The 14308-nt window shown below is 33.3% G+C and overlaps 1 protein-coding gene across 1 annotated transcript; it reads right to left on the bottom strand.

Annotated features, from left to right (window-relative positions):
• Positions 1-2339: 2339 nt before the first annotated feature.
• On the bottom strand, positions 2340-14158 carry LOC140669233 (T-box transcription factor TBX18). Its single transcript, XM_072898878.1, has 4 exons — positions 10876-14158; positions 8759-9090; positions 7871-8122; positions 2340-3501 (listed from the first exon to the last, which is right to left on the bottom strand). The coding sequence occupies exons 1-4, from the start codon at positions 11018-11020 to the stop codon at positions 2950-2952; spliced, it is 1281 nt and encodes a 426-aa protein (XP_072754979.1). The 5' UTR covers positions 11021-14158; the 3' UTR covers positions 2340-2949.
• Positions 14159-14308: the final 150 nt, after the last annotated feature.

The following is a 14308-nucleotide window of genomic DNA, read 5'->3' on the forward strand; positions in this document are numbered from 1 at the left end:
ATTAATTCTAATTCATTTGACAATTATTTTCTATTAATTTTAAAATTAATGTAAATTAATTTTACAATACCAATTTTAATGAAATACACAATCAGTCTACTTTACAATGTATTTCTTTATAACGTAATTAAAACGTACGGAATTCTTTCGACGAAAGACACGTGGACACGTTCCTTTCGAACAACGTTGGTGGTAAAGACTTTTCGCGCGATGTCTATCTTTTTTTTTCTTGATGTTAACCGAGGAGGTCTGTTGCCTTTGACTTGCAAGCATAAACTCAAAATGGGTGTCACTGACGGCGATACAGTGTCAGGTGACCTCTCGGGGATTAACTATGGTTAGCCACAACACCTACAACGAAGATGAAAGAATATACGGGGAAGGGGGGTGACTTTTTACTGCCGGCGCCGTCACGCGCCGTCGATAAGCGCAGCTTCTTTGTGGACCAACAGTCTTGCGGTCTTATATTACTCCTAGGGTTAAAGTGTCAGAAGTACACGAACGCCCAAGGTCCCCCATGTGCCGGCACACAGTGTACAATGCTTTTGCGTTGAACATAAAAGTCTTTTCGCAGAATAAGTTAATTAAATTCTACTTTTGCGAATTAAATTAATTTTGTCGAGCAAGAGTTTGTTTAAAATTCGTAAAAACGTTAATTTTTTAATTTATAATAATACAAGTCAATTCCATTTTAACTCCCTCCTTTTCTATTCATATGTTGAATATTAGATCGCTAACTTTGAAGGAGAAATATTTAATATTTTAAATATTGTAAATTGTCTCACATTTTCTCTTCTCCCTTTTTCTCTTTTAATAAGAAGCGGAGGCATTTTTGAAAATACGGATGAGTGCAAAACGTTTAACTAAACTGGCTGAGACTGTAGCCACCAACAGTCATTAAGCATACGCTTGTAATATGTTTACACAGCGTTGTTCCCCGCGCAGCCATCAATCACGCGGTATACGTCGTGGTCGGTCCACGGAGGCCTCAGATGCTCGAGTTCCTTTCCATTTCGCTGTTAGTTCATCATTTCCAACAGTCGCGAAGTCAAACTATAGTTTTCACGATAATCGAAGATGTATATCGTCGAAGAATAGTTTTCAATTGCTAATTAATATAAATTAAATTGTGAAATCAATATACGATTCTTTTGCAGTAGACGTAACAGAGAAATTTTGACAATATTAAGATTTTTTTCAAATTGAAAGGAATTATGAAGTATTTTATGTAACGTATGTTATACGCGCGTGTATCGTTAGTATATTTTAATTATATAATTTATATATAATATCCTTTGTGTCAAGAGTTATAGAAAACAAAAGAGATATATATTTGTACATCATGGTAATAGGTTTTGTATAGAACTGGTATCAAATATCTGCTGAAAGTTTTTAATTAATAATTTAATAAGTCAAAGAAGAAACGGAAAAGTTCGCTTGCAGAGTAGGATATTACATTTACATTTACGGTTTCTGGGAAGAAAGAGGAGTAGGTTCAAAAGAAATAAGTGTATTTTGTTATATCCTTGTATTTATTCCTTGTTTGGCCATAAAAAAGAATACCTCTCTATTATATAACGAACGAGGGTCTTTAAAAAGTTAAAGGCACAATGGCACGATACCCGGGCGGCATAATTTATTAAGGCACTTAGTAGCCACTCTCACGGAGTGTCACGGCGCGTTTACTTTCCCGTCTTGGCTCGGGAACGTTTTAAGCTCGTTCGGCATTTGAGATACCTAGTATAAATAGACGCACTTTGCTCCTACAAAAGGCACTTACTTGCCCTGGTCTTCCGCGACTTTACCAGCAACTTCGATCGGTCGATTCGTCTCTTACGCGCGAATTAATTCGAAGCACTTATTAGAAAATGGACGATGCTAAACTTAATTGGCCGGTAACATGTTAATTTACATCATTCATTAAGTTTTATAATTTTTGTTGTTGATATTTTTACTTAATCATATATTTAAAAAAAAGAAATGTTTGCTTGTACGGACGTTATATACGAAAAAAGTTTAAATGTCTGCATTTATTGTAATCTTATTTATGCAGATTCATTAGTAAAAATATGTCTACATTGCGAATATTATCAATGATTAAGTAATGAATATTATTCTTTTAATATCATTGCTTATATGTATAAATATATGAACCACTAGAAAATTTTTATTGCACGTAACTTCTTTTAAAATATATATAAATTCATAATTTATATGTCAAATATTGGTATAATCTTTGGTACAAATTATATTACTAAGTATTAGCATTTAATAAAGCATCTCTATTAATTATTTTATATCTTACTCTCAGTTTTAAATAGACTCAGACTGAAAACCGTCGTTATAAATAAAAATATAGATATATACGCGTAAACATTACAATCTTTTAATTTACATAGTTTCACTAATAAAACGATTTTTCTGATGTCCAAGAATCAAGACAAGAATAATATGCAAATACTTTGATACTGTTTTTTCAAGCATTAGGAAAACACTGAGAATATAATTTTTTCAAGAAAGATCACATTTTCCGTCTGAAATGGACGTAAAGGCACCAGCAAATTTCTATATAAGAAAGAGAAATCGTACTAACAATAACAATCGCTAATTTTTGCGATTCACAAAAAAAGCTTTGGAAGATACATTTAAAATTCCACTCTTTATCTCAAGGATATATTATTAAATCGTCAGCGATAAGAGGTAAATAATCAGATGAATCGATTATCACGATCTTAAGGAAAAGGCACCAGGACACATTTCGTTCTCACTGTTTCTTAAGCACATTTGAATTCTCAGTCAATGAATTCGATTATCACACTGTCCACGAAAAATATATCGATCGAAAGACGAACGATACGAGAGAATAGATTTTAATCCCACTCTATTCTTCGAACATCAAATCACTGACGTAAAAATCGATGAGAAATAACAATACGATGAGATGATTAGTTATCGCGGTCCGTAAAGAGAAGCACCTGAATGATGTGGATGCGGTTGCATATGCGTCGGATAATGAACCGCGTTGACGTGCGCCGACGGCTGTCCATGGTGGCTAGGATAATGCGTCCAGGGACCAGAGGCGCTGGTCGTACCATAAAACTGATGATGTTCCTGGGACGTCCCGGCATTGATACCCACCGGGATCTGCATCGGAGCTGGCATCGTGTTGTAACTGGATGACAGGACGGCAGAACCAGAGACATTTCCGGCCGCTGTAGCCGGTCTCTTGGCTGGACTCTGCATCCCACCGGCTACGGCAACGTTGGCGGACTCGCACTCGTCGGACTCGCAGTCCCGGAAGCCCTTGGCGAAGGGGTTGCTGGCGATCTTCAGCTGGGTTATCCGATGATTCTGATACGCGGTCACCGCGGTGAACCTGGTCTCCGGAAAGGAGAACGTCTTGAAGTTTTCCGTGCGGGGATCCGGTGCTGAACCAGGTGGCGAGGGTGCGACCACCACGTGGCAGCGCGGCTGGTAACGATGCATCGAGTTCAGGATAATCTACAACGTGTGAAAAGATCAATGATCTCAACGTGCACGGAAAGAAACTGACTCGAGTCTGTGACCGCATTTGCTTTCGTGAATTTTTTTTATTATTCAAATTCTCAATCAAGTTTCACAAAACGCTCTTTTCGATAAACGCGTCAATAAATAAAACCGCAAAATAAATATATAGTATATAAAATTTGTGAATCATTGATTCGGAGCAAATAACATCTTCAGGTGTGTTTATATTTTTCAGAAGAAAGCATATCATTATCATATTATTTAAATTTAATCATGTAAGATAAACTTTATAATATTTATTTAAGTTGATCAGCTTTATACGCTTTAAAACAGAAAGAGAGAGAAAGTTGATTTAAATTTAATCATCAAACAAATTATAAAACCAGATTTATAAAACCAAATATTTAAATTTTGTGACGCTGCAGCAGAAACTGATGATAAAAATAACACAGCATTACAAATATTATGACAAATGTAGGACGACCAACGTTTTCACGCAGCCCGATCAATGGGCACAATTTGGTAAAGTCGTCATCATCATATGAAGAACCGACGGAGAAAAAAAGCATCCAGAAGGAAAGAAGAAGAGAAAGAATGGGGACACGTGAAGCTCGGATTCGATGGAAGGAAGGAGCGCCACAGGGGGGCGGTCGCAATGTTTGACAGCTAGAAGAGAGTCGGTGACTAATTAGTGTAAAAACTAACCCCCGGCCCGCAATCCGACACCCTCGTCCTTCCCTCTGCGCACTCACGCGCATATGCTCCACGATGGCATGTGTCAGTAGGCCCAAATACGTACACATACATATACATATATATATATGTACATACATTCGCGTGTTTTACAAAGGGAAGAAAAGTGCGTGTGGCCCGAAAATTGGGACATCGTTTCTACGAAGCATATTTTTCACGATCAGTTTTTTTTTCTCTCTAATGATATTCTTTCTAACGAATCTCAAATAATCTTTTATCATTCGTGATAATTTCTCGTTTATGCATCGCGTACTTTACAAGCATTCTCTAATTTTTTTATATCCAGAAATTCTTTGGTTTATCGTAAGTAAAAAAAATCCTTCTCTCTCAGGTAAAATTTAGACATGTTTTTTACAACTTTAAATATTTTTTAAACTTAACTCAATATGTTTATATTAAAATGTGAAATTTTGCTCTTGTCAAATCTATTTGAAGTTAAATGAAACCTGAAACATCATGTATGTGCTTCCTCTCCCCTAACGTGTATGCATATCAATATCAGTCAATATCTTTAAGATATTAATTATTCTGAAAACATTATTGCTCTGAAATTAAAATTTTATTTCTATTGATTTTACCTTTTAAATGTGAATTCAAAGATAATATTTAAACAGCTTTTTCAGATATTCGGAAACCTAACGCGTCGCGATAGCGAGTATGTCAATTAAGAATGAACAGCGGACATTCCCGACCCGCCTACGGATTTTTTTATAAGGCCCGGTGCCACATTTTTCAGTGCGCAATTAAAGGAACAAACTGCTCAGTGTGTAGTGCGAGAAAAAGAACAGCCTCTCGCCACGGGTCAGAGGTCTTCCCGCGAAAGAAAAGAGCGACATACATTCTTGAGAGAAACGCGAGCAGAGAGCCTGAGCACAAGTTTCCTCCTTTTCTGTCCCGAGGATGTTTCGAGTGTCAAGAAATAAATCACGTCTCGAGAATACGTCGACTTTTATGATTGTACTCGGATGCTATACAGATTGCGCGATGTGAATGTATATGTAGATCCGTGGTTATAATCGAGGAAAGAAAATTCTTTTAAAAAAAAATATGACGGAAAATGTCCAATAAATTTAATTACGTCAAGATTCATTTTTGAGATAGTTAAATTTGAAAATTATAAAAAAATTTTGTAATATCTTTTCTCTTAAGCTTACATAACTATTTTGTATACATTATTCATCTTTCAATAAAATATGGCCATCAAAATATAAATAAAGATATAATATTATAATATAGTAATCTTTCTCTGCTAGAGCTGTCATAATTTGGATTATTTCTACTCGTTTCCGAGGTAAAAGTTCGATTATCTTTAGACTTAAATTTCGTTCATTGTTTAGGAACAATGATACGAATCAGTCGCAAAGAAATCACGCGTGGCATAATAATCAAACACCTGACCTCCTTCTCCTTTACATACGTGTATGTGTATGATATCGGCATGTCGTTTCGTTCATTGGTATGCCGATACATCGCAACACTGAGCCCGTTTCGCGATCGCGTTCGCGTTCGCGGTCGGCTTGATGGATTTGGCACGAGCACGGTTGCGAGGAATTATTTTGAGCATCGTAAGCACCATCGCAGGTGCATCATGCTGCACGATCGAGAGAATCGAAGCGAAACCTCTTGCGGCCGCAAACGTACGACACTTGAGATGTTCCCGAAGTCTTGACAATTCTATCTACATACGTAATATATCTACAGATGTAATATAAACTATGCGCGACGTATATATCTATCTACATATATTTAATATATGTAAATAGAGAAGAGAAATGAAAACACTTTCTTATAAAGAACACCAAATATATGCATATAAAAATATACAACATGAAAGCAAAGAATAAAAGTAGGACTAGATTAAAATCAAAAGATTGACGTAAACATTTATATAATCGTTAATAACTATGTTGATAGCAATTCAATAAGAATCGCCGTAATTTATGTCATTAATAATGATAAGGATCGCAAAAAAGAGTGTCAAAAGTTTCGATCCACAAAGAAGATTCCTACAAAGATGTATAATTACATGTCAGTGTAAAAAAAGATTAAAATAAAAAAAACGATAAAGGATCTATTAGAGCTCGTAACGCAATTATTATATACAAAGTGTCGTTAAACAAAATATCTTTACTAAGATATTAAACTATTAACTGATATTTCTAGATTCGATCTTAACAGAATATATTTCAAACACATTATAATTTTAAAATAATCTTATTCCTCTAGATCTTCTATTTCAAATTTGTTGGTCCTTGTTATCTTTGTGAAATAAAAATTCATTAGTTTTAATTCTCATTATGATATTGCACGAAAATAATCGTAAGAAGTAGATTTTATTTTACGCTTTGTAAGCATTATGTTTCTACGAGAGATTTCACAATTGTTTTCGAATCAAAATTGACATTATAGCAAAGAACCAATATGCTGATCGCTGCTAATTCTTTCGAAGTACACTGAACGTTACACAAAATCTACGCCTCTTTCCCAGAGCCTCTACGGCGCGTATAGTTTATATTACATCTGTTTACATTACTCTTTATATACACACGATACTCTCGGTTCTACCCGTGGCGACAGGAAGGCGAGATTAATATACCGCAGACAGGACATCACGAGCCTTCCAAATAGCATTAACCCTTAAGTGTACAATTATTACAATCTTTTCCCACGAATAAATCTTCTCCCTTTGAAAAACTTATATTACAAATAACATGACAAAGCAAAAATTTACAATACGATAAAAATCATATATTCAAAATTCATATATAATAATTGAAACTTACTAAAAGGAAAAATATATTTAACGGAATTTTCATAGATATAAAATTGTTTTAGCAATCATTTATGTAATATTTTATATCGTTGATATATCTCAAAAATAGATATGATAAAATAGTGATAAAATAGAATTATAAAATGTCTTTAAATCAGTTTTAATTGCGCATCGGTTTTAGTTATAAAACTGATTATTTTAAGACAACTCTGGCACGTGTGACACGTGTTTTTCAGTAAAAAAGAAGCGTAATCGGCGAGATACGTTAATCTACGACCGGCATCTTTTAAACGGCGAACAATCCTCGTGAAAATGCCAAGCCACGCTGTTTCTCTTCGTAATTTCTCTCGCGACAGGCTCGTATCTCAGGTCAATTAAGGCGAACTCGTCCGTAAACGACAAACACGTGGAAACCCTCGCATCTCTCGTTCTACTTTATTACGATTAGATGTGCTTAACGAAACGACTTATTGAAAAATTCAAAGAAAGTTACGTCGCAACAATATCTAACGGCGAACGAATTTTGCGACTTACTAGATTAGCAAATGTATCTCTAGCTCTGGTTTGATTATACTTCTATCTCACGAATAATTCATACTTGATGCTAAAAAATCAATTTTAAATTAATTTTTTTAATTTAATTAATTTTTTATTTAATTTAATTTAATTAAATTTGAAATTAATTGTTTTTATGTACACCCCTACACTGTGCGTTCAGCTCTTAAAGTCTTTTCTATATAATTTAAATAATGTAAATGAGATGTAATTCCAAACACTTTGTAACACATTATTATTTTATATTATTGTGAATAGTTTGAAAATAACAAATCGACTTACATGTCCATTATCATCAAGTTGATTGTTTGTCAATTTTAATTTGTCGAAGGAGATTGGTTGTTTCATCCAGTGAGCTCCACTTGCAGGACTATCAGGATGCATGTGAATCCTCGGAGGTGATACAGGATCAGCACGACCCGCGACAACCCAGGCGCTACTGTGGAACGCGTATCGATATCTCTTATCGTCGCATGGAACGAAATCCATCACCATCAAATACTCCGTATTGGGGTCCAAGCCGAACAGTCGACACTGTTGATCACCAAAATCTTTATCATTTCTCATACTTTCTTTTACGTGAAATATTCTTAATCAAACCTATAAACTCGCTATCGATGTCATAACATTTTATGTTAAGAATAAGTCCAAGAATAAAATTTTTTTATACCTTTTAGCTTTTTCTCCAAGCTTTATATTATACATCGACATGATTTGATTTTAAAAAGGTATTCCGTTATTATTGACATTAACTTGAGGAAGGTAATAATTCTATATGAAAGAGTATCTCGTAAATGTAGAATAAAATTTACAAGATTTTATTTTCAAGAAAATTAATATTAAATATTTATTGATTAAATGAATAACTTTTAATTATATCATTCAATAATAAATTCAATGACAAATCACAAACAGCGGCTAGCAAATCATAAATATAAATAAAATTATATTTAAAAAAAGATAAAACATGATTTTTAAATTATTGAATAAGAACTATTTGTAAAATATTTGGATCATTTTTAGTCTTTTTTAAGATTGTATTTTTATATATACTTTAATAATGATTAATAATCGATCTCTTTCAGATTGTATCATCGATAATGGTTTTCATGGACATCGTCACTTTGGTGTTTTGCTTTTAGAGCTTCGAACGAATATTTAGATTATTACCTGAAATGTAGGAAACATTCTTCGTCCCGCTTTCGTAACGATCATCTCAGTGCCTAGTTGGTGAAATTCCTCCCATAGCGGCTTTGCCTCCAAGGCTGCACCGGCGCCAACTAGCGCTGGATGAAGGGGTCGTTTCGCACCCAATTCCTCGGCGGAGGACGCACCGTCATCGCTTGGATGATGATCACCGTGGTGACGATTGTTGTTATTGCTGTCATTGCGAGATTCTGTAGCTGACGGAGAGATCGGGTTTGTCACATGGACTGGCAAAGCGACCTTCATCGGATTCGGACTGCGTGATCGTTTCACTCTTCCGGCACTCTGCAAGCAGGCTGAAAGATCGACAAAAGACAATTCGGCAAGTATAAGTACAATATTCGATAAAATTTACGAAATAACTTATATTTTATTTAAACTGCTCCTCATTAAGTGTATTTTCTTTTAATTGCGAAGTTTTTGCAAATTTATAGATGACTTTTCTTTGGCAAAAATGTTAAGAAAAGTCATCTCATTTCTTATTATAACTTTTCGATTTTCAAAATGCTATATTATACTAAATATATATTTTTATAATAGCCTTAAATATAAAAATTCTTTTTCTTTCTCTCTTTCTTTCTATTATAATTTAATTAAAATGAACTAAAGACATATTCATTCTATTTGTTTCCCTCGAAAGTTTTGTTAGTTTTCAAACGGTCTTTTATTTTTAATCGCTTTTAACTCAATAATTATAAATGTCTCGATATTCGTGTAAAGAAAAAAAAATCAACTGAAAATTGATTTAAAAATTCGTAATTCAAAGGAAATGCAATTATTATTAATGTGTGAAAAATATGTTTTCCATATCTATAGTCTTATTAATACATCAATTAGTTTGCATGTAAAAAAATTAATGAAAAATTTGATTAAATGTTAAAGAAATTGACGTGAATTGAGTTAAATTTAAACTTGTTAAAAATGTATTAGGCATATTTAGCAGGTTGTCTGCCAAGTCAATTTTATAAAAATTTTCTTTGAAATCGTAATTGAGTTTTTTATATTTTACTTTATTTTTAATACAAATGATACAAATTGTTTAATTTTTAAATAGTATTATTTATAAATAAACATCAAAGTTTTAGTATAATTTTTCTCTAATATGATGTTTGACAGTGTCAAAGAGTTTAATGAATTTGCAATAGTACCTTTTCTTATTTCGTTCCAACATTTCTATCACCATAAATGATAATCGATGAATCACGCAACTGTTTTTTCTCTATCCATTGGCACTTTTTTCCTTGTTTTACGAAAGATAACTTAAGAAAATGTCATTTCGCACATTGTTGATAAAATACATTAATTTACATCATCTTTTAAATTACGAACTCAAAGTTTGAAGATCGATTAACGATATATCGTAGAATCAACCAAGACGTTTCCTTTGTCTTCCAAGGAGGAACTGACAAGTACCATGCACCGTAGAATGCAATGAAAAAACTCAGAAAGCTCGATGTGCAAACCAAAAGAAAAACAGTCGTAAGAACTGAGAAACGCGTCACCGTTTAAATACACTTGTCGTTTTGACGCATAAATATAACGATATCTAAATTTTTTACAAATCACTTTACATATAAATAGGAACATGATAATATAAGGATAATAAAAATATAAAGTAAAGAATCTTCGCGTTATTAGGAATAAAGAAAATTACATAAGGTTCTGCAATTTAAATAAAATTTAATGTAGAAAAATATTTCATGCATGCACAATAGTGATAGAATAGCACAGTTTTAAAAACGTTACATCTCAAAACAAGATAAATGTGATATTCAATTAAAAAATCCTAAACACTTTGAAAAATACAAGTATCGAACTATTTATATATAAATTACGAAAAGATTAAAATTTCAACGAATCTCACGTGGAAATGACTTTGACAATATACAATATAAATATCCCAACATAAGGATAAATATAAAGAACAAATAAGAGCCAGTGGCGGATTTATATAAATTAAAATAACGATATTGATATTTTAATCTTTGCTTATGTGTTGAATGGATTAATTACGTATTACGTAAATCTACATCTAACTCTTATTTGTCCATATTTGTGTGTTTACATTGTATATGGTTTACCTTCCATTTGTTGCATCGGTGATGGTATAACAGACAAATGGGGATGCTGATGATGGTGAAGATGATGATGATGATGATGCGTCTGCCATTGCTGATAACAGCAATCAGCGGTGATTTCGCGTCGTTGCTCGTGTTGCGGTTGCATCCTCGTCAACAAATATTAGTATCAATTTATTACTATATCACAATATCCACATGTGGATTCGTAATCCATGTGATGAAATTTGGTCTACACTTTGGTAATCACAATTCGTCGGCATTTTGTATTTAATTAAAGATTTAACGCAGAAAAACAACACTTTGCGCACTAGCAAGTTATTTCCATCATCGTCATTGTCAATTCATTAATAAATTCTCATTTAAAGATGCACACGTGATATTCCTTTAACTGAAAAAAACGCGCACTCTAAAAATTACTATTGTCCGAATAATTATATGTACATAATGATGTCTTAATCAATCATAATCGCGCGCACTGGTAATTGTTCATTAATCATTAATATCTCAACTCGCGCGCTTTACAAGGTAGTGTTTTCGTCGGGAAAATTTCTAGTCGTCTCTTTCTCTCTTTCTCACTTCTCTCTCTTTCTGTCTCCTCATTAATGTCGTCGACAACGTAACGCGAAACGAGCGATTTCTTCAGCATCTCTCGCGACTACCTATTGAAAGAAGATCACACCGTGGTTTCAGCGGCGTCCCGATTCTGACCGAGTACCCGACGAGCTCCGACATCGTCGAGAGGTTGCTCTCTGCCGTCAACAGGACTTGTCCTCACCTCGGTGTCCGGACGCTGACAAGGACGCTCAAAGCCGCGCGGATCCCGGATGAATCAGAAAGAACTCGCCCGAGGCTACTACCCCGCGACTTATCATCGAGACATCATTCTCTCTTAAAGTAAAGAACGTTCTCTCTCTCTCTCTCTCTCTCTTTCTCTCTCTTTCTTTCTCGTATCTCTCGGTTCCTCTCTAGGAGGATTTGTTCTGAGAAAGAAAGATGGAGAGAGAGAGACGTAGGGGAGGCACGTGGAAGAAAGGAGGGCTTTTCTGAGGATCCTCCTACACGAGCACCCACGCTGCCCAGCGATGGGATGCTGCATGGATCCTCTGTCTTCTACTTTGATGTTGGAAGGCGGAGTCTTGGTGAGCCAGAAATGTTAGGGGTAGGTGCAATGGACTCAGGAATGGACCTTTTCATCTTGCCGCCCGGGAATACATCCTTCAATCGTGCATAAGATATTTCACATACGGAATGGCATCATTATGTGCATGATAATGCAATCACGAAAAAAAATCTATATAAAAAGATAAGTAAAAAAATCTATAAAGATTTCCATTTTTTTTAAATTTATCTCTGAACATCTCTGGGTGATTAATAATTTTAAAGTAAATAATAATTCTTAAATAATTTTTAATTTTAAAGTTTGTTTAACATTACTAAAATATGAATTATATATATTGAAGAAAATAAAGAAATTATTATATTTGCGGTAGAGAAAGAGAGAGAGAGAGAGAGAGAGAGAGAGAGAGAGAGAGAGAGAGAGAGAGAAGGGGGGGGAAGGATATAAGGGTTAAATTAAGATTTCAAGTTTTTCAATTTAATAGATTTTCCTTTCACAGAGTTATTTAATAATATAGTTGTATATTATACGTACAATTATATATATATATATATATAAATATATATATAGTGCCAAATGGAATATAATTATGCTGTAACTTCGCTTAGGTTCACTATATACTTACACATATTTCATTCTGACATTCACAAAATTCTCAAATTTCGTTAATATATTCGATAAATTCATATATACACTATTCGAAGATGTGAGATTTCTTAATGCGCGAGCAAAGGTTCGCTCTTTTTCTTCAAATTTTTTTTTGATGGTGCGCGCGAAGAGACATTTACATTATTTTTTTATTTTTGTGAGAAAAATTTTGATGGCTTTTAAATACCATGATAAATCAAATCCTTATAAATATCGTGTGTGAAATAAACGAATTAAAATAAATTCGAATTCTGTAGTCCTCATTTTCAAAGCTCGATGGATTACGTTATTGGCAAGATTACTTACTTATATCAGTAGTCGTTATTTCGATTTTATAATACGAAGTGAGTAAAAATAAATAAAAAAATTCCAATAATTTTTATGAGAGACTTTTTTTGATTTTAAACGTCAAAAGTTTGATTTTACACGAAAGGATTTCTATTGATTATATTCCTCTTAATTCATTTACTTTTCGCAGACACGCGTTTTTTACATTATTCTCGCAAATTCGATTAATATGCTCTTAGATTGCCGATGTTATTGATGCATTCTTATTTATTTTCTTCGCGATATTTTTGCTATTGCTTCGCATCACTTTTAAGGGAATATCTTACTTATGATAGTAAAAAAACAACACTTAGCTTTTAAATAAAAATGTTTTTAGCATAGTTTGGCTTCCTGCGGCGCATATCAATATCCGATTAATTCACAACTATTAATAATATTCATATATTAATAAGTAAAGAGAGAAAGAAGAGAAGAATGAATAAATCTATTAATTATTTAAGAAAATAAATGATGTAAAATCTTCTTAACCATCTGGTTATAAGTTTGTGTTTATAATTAGAGTTATATTTGTAATTTACATCTATAATATAATCTTGTATAATAAAGATTTTTAATTATTATATTATTTATATGCTTTTAAATATATTGGAAAATGTGAAGAAGGTAGATTGATACATTATTGATCATAAATCAATGTATTATAATTCCTGTTTGTTTTAATTGTGCTTTCTATATCTAATTTCTACTCTCATCTTTTCCTTTACTCTAAAATATGTATATATTTATTATATTTTAATTTAACACAAAGGTATAACTAGACCTTTTATTTATTAATCAATAAGTAAAAAAGTTCAATTCAAAATTTTATCAATATTGTTCACCATATTTAAATTTCCAAAGATTATGAGCGATAATGAAAGTGCGTCGCAAGAAGCTTTAATAAGATAAGATCATAATTGGTGTTATCGGCTTAGCCTTCTCATACGTATATATGTACCTTTCTTAATGCGATACAGATAAAATTACAGCCGCCGGAACAATCCATATGTATCTATCTAAATACAGTACGATATTAATAAGAAAAAACTTCGAATAAATGTGTCTCTGAGATGAAGATATTTACATAGACGTGAAGAATGCGTTACGGACGTTATTCGTGTTTGATATTCTAAGTATCATATATAGTGCCTATATATCGCGCATTTCTCTCTTATACAATTTACATACATACGAGATACTCGCGGGACAAAATTGAGATATACGTCACGTGCACGCTCTGCTTGCCTCAGGAGTAGACAGGATTGAATTCGATCCACTCGCATATTGAAAATCGCCAGCCGGGATGATGGATATATATATGTATCGATTGAAGAGATGACG

The sequence above is a fragment of the Anoplolepis gracilipes genome, chromosome 9 (genome assembly GCF_047496725.1).
Source record: "Anoplolepis gracilipes chromosome 9, ASM4749672v1, whole genome shotgun sequence".
Lineage (NCBI taxonomy): Eukaryota > Metazoa > Arthropoda > Insecta > Hymenoptera > Formicidae > Anoplolepis > Anoplolepis gracilipes.

Excerpts from the sequence above, each read along its gene's own strand:
- LOC140669233 (XM_072898878.1), bottom strand. The coding sequence starts at position 11,020 with ATGCAACCGCAACACGAGCAACGACGCGAAATCACCGCTGATTGCTGT. Across the intron at positions 8,123-8,758 it reads GAATGTTTCCTACATTTCAG|TGTCGACTGTTCGGCTTGGA; the intron begins GTAATAATCTAA and ends GGTGATCAACAG. Across the intron at positions 3,502-7,870 it reads AACTTGATGATAATGGACAT|ATTATCCTGAACTCGATGCA; the intron begins GTAAGTCGATTT and ends CACACGTTGTAG.